The sequence below is a fragment of the Cyprinodon variegatus genome, unplaced genomic scaffold (assembly GCF_000732505.1).
Source record: "Cyprinodon variegatus isolate N-32 unplaced genomic scaffold, C_variegatus-1.0 Scaffold788, whole genome shotgun sequence".
In the NCBI taxonomy this organism is placed as follows: domain Eukaryota; kingdom Metazoa; phylum Chordata; class Actinopteri; order Cyprinodontiformes; family Cyprinodontidae; genus Cyprinodon; species Cyprinodon variegatus.
Window position 1 is genome coordinate 95,666 of NW_015151241.1, and position 2,120 is coordinate 97,785.

At 39.3% G+C, this 2,120-nt stretch overlaps 1 protein-coding gene across 2 annotated transcripts in view; it reads left to right on the forward strand.

Annotated features, from left to right (window-relative positions):
* ipo4 (importin 4) overlaps positions 1-1,502 on the forward strand; it is a 16,478-nt gene extending 14,976 nt beyond the window's left edge. The window contains exons 29-30 of one of the 2 annotated variants that reach the window (XM_015396289.1): positions 455-524; positions 741-1,502. In XM_015396289.1, the coding sequence (XP_015251775.1) occupies positions 455-524; positions 741-871 (201 nt within the window). In that variant the 3' untranslated portion in view covers positions 872-1,502. The remainder of the gene's footprint in view (positions 1-454; positions 525-740) is intronic. The other variant, XM_015396288.1, reaches the window with a different exon arrangement.
* Positions 1,503-2,120: the final 618 nt, after the last annotated feature.

The following is a 2,120-nucleotide window of genomic DNA, read 5'->3' on the forward strand; positions in this document are numbered from 1 at the left end:
CGTTAACTGGAGTATAGAGACTGTTAAACATGCCTTTAGCTGACAGAGCAACCCAATTAATGCATTTTCATTTAAGATAAAAAGAAAATATTTATATTTCTGTCTGATAATATGCTCTATCCAGAACTCCTCCAGGGGAAAAGTTTTCGTTTCACCTGGATTGATTTCATAAAAAGTCTTCTTTAAGGAACGTTTGGCTATCTGAATCTTAATTGAAAAAATAATCTACAGGTTAACCGATTTGCAAAATAATTTTTAATTGCAGCTCCATACAAAACAACCACAACAGTATGTCAGTCAGTCAGTTTATTTATTTTATTGAAATATTCTGTTAAACATATAATACCTCACTGCATGATTAGTTTTAGCCCCAGCAGAATTTAAATAGAATGAAAAGGCTTGTTTTCTCAGTGTCTGTAGCCCTAACAACTGTTGCTATGCTCCTCTTATTTAGGTAGTGAATTTAATGAAGCTCATCGTTGCTGCTTCAAGTCATGTTGTTGGCCACAAGGAAGTCAATAAAGGTAAAAACTGTGTGATCTCTGTTCTCCATGAATGATTGAAATTCCCTGCAGTTAAAGTCATGGAAATGAGTAAATACGCCACAGCTTCCTCTGCTTTGCTCACTGAGCATTCAGGATCTGCAGCGAGCTCTTCAGTATTCTGCTGAGTTACACTAATCTGTCTTCAATGATTAGCTGTCGACACAGACTCAGTTTGTCTCTCATCTTCTCCCCCAGAAGCCCAGAGCACTGTTGTTGCTCTAATGAAAGAACTGGCCCAGGATCATGGTGCAGAGTTCCAAGCAGCAGCAGCCTCCCTCCCTGCAGAGCAGCAAGCCAAACTGGCTGTAGCCATCAGCTCCTCATAGCCTGAACGCACTCTGCTTCCCTTCAAACAGGATTTTATACTGTAGGCGAGAGCGGGGACGTTTGTTTCCTCTGAAGGGGATATGTTTAGCACTTCAGCCACTCTATTTACTGCATTCACAAGTTCTGTGTCTAATTTATTTACTTCTCAGCATTTATGTTAACAACTCATAAGTTCTGTTTTTGGTTTTCCTCTGACATTATAAAGTAATTTAAACTCTAAATAAATGTGGGTTTAAAGTGTCAACTTCTCTGTATAAGCCAAGCAGTTTAGGATTGGGTTCATTTGTGTTATTTCTGTTCTGAACTCATTTAAGTGCCTGCATCGTTTTCAACTAAAGTTCAGATCTCTGTAGATTCTTTTACACCACTGATGGTATAAGACTCCTTAAAACAACTGAGTAAATGGGGAAAAATGGTTCTAAAGTAAATAATAATAGCGTTCTTATTCCTCTGTTGGTCATTCTATAAATTCATGCTGTAAAATGTCCATCTTTTAAAACGTCTTGCAGAAAGTGGAAAAGATCAGATTCACACACAGAACAATTGACGAACCAACTTAAGTTTCTGGTTAATTCAGCTCCTTCAATCCCTCACTGTTACAGTTCATTTTTAAAAAACTTGTCAACATGTTCTGTTTCTGTTAATAAATCTATTTCCTGTTGTGACTCTGGGTTTATTTCTTGTACAATACATCAGATGTCTCGTTGATCCTCTGCCTCGGCGCTCCCAGGCTGGTGGTTTTCCAGGTCTAGCGCCATGGTCATCTCCACTGGGTCCAGTCTGACCTTCCCTGTAGCAATGGAGACTGTATTCAAACCAAATTCTAAACAATCACACACCTTGAACTGCATTATTTTTTACAGCCTTTATATTTGTACATCATTATGATGTGGAATGGGAATGATACATGGTTAAACCTGTGGGTGCTGTTCCAGCTAGAGGGAGAAGCTTTACAAATATGAAAAATAGAGAATTTCTTTTCCCTTCCTGGTTTTGCAAATTAACTCAAGCTTTCCACAGGGAAATGACTTTAGTTCTGCCTCTTTAGGCTTTCTGACACTCTGTAATGTGAAGTCTATTTCCTGCTATCAATCCCAGAGCATAATAAGGTTGCAAGTACCTGGTTCAATCCCCAGAGCCTCCACTCTGGGTCCCTGAGCAAAACCCTTAACCCCACACTGCTCCCCAGGCCCCACACAATGGCAAAATGCAGAGAGGGAATTTCCTGATTGTGGGACTATAAAGGGA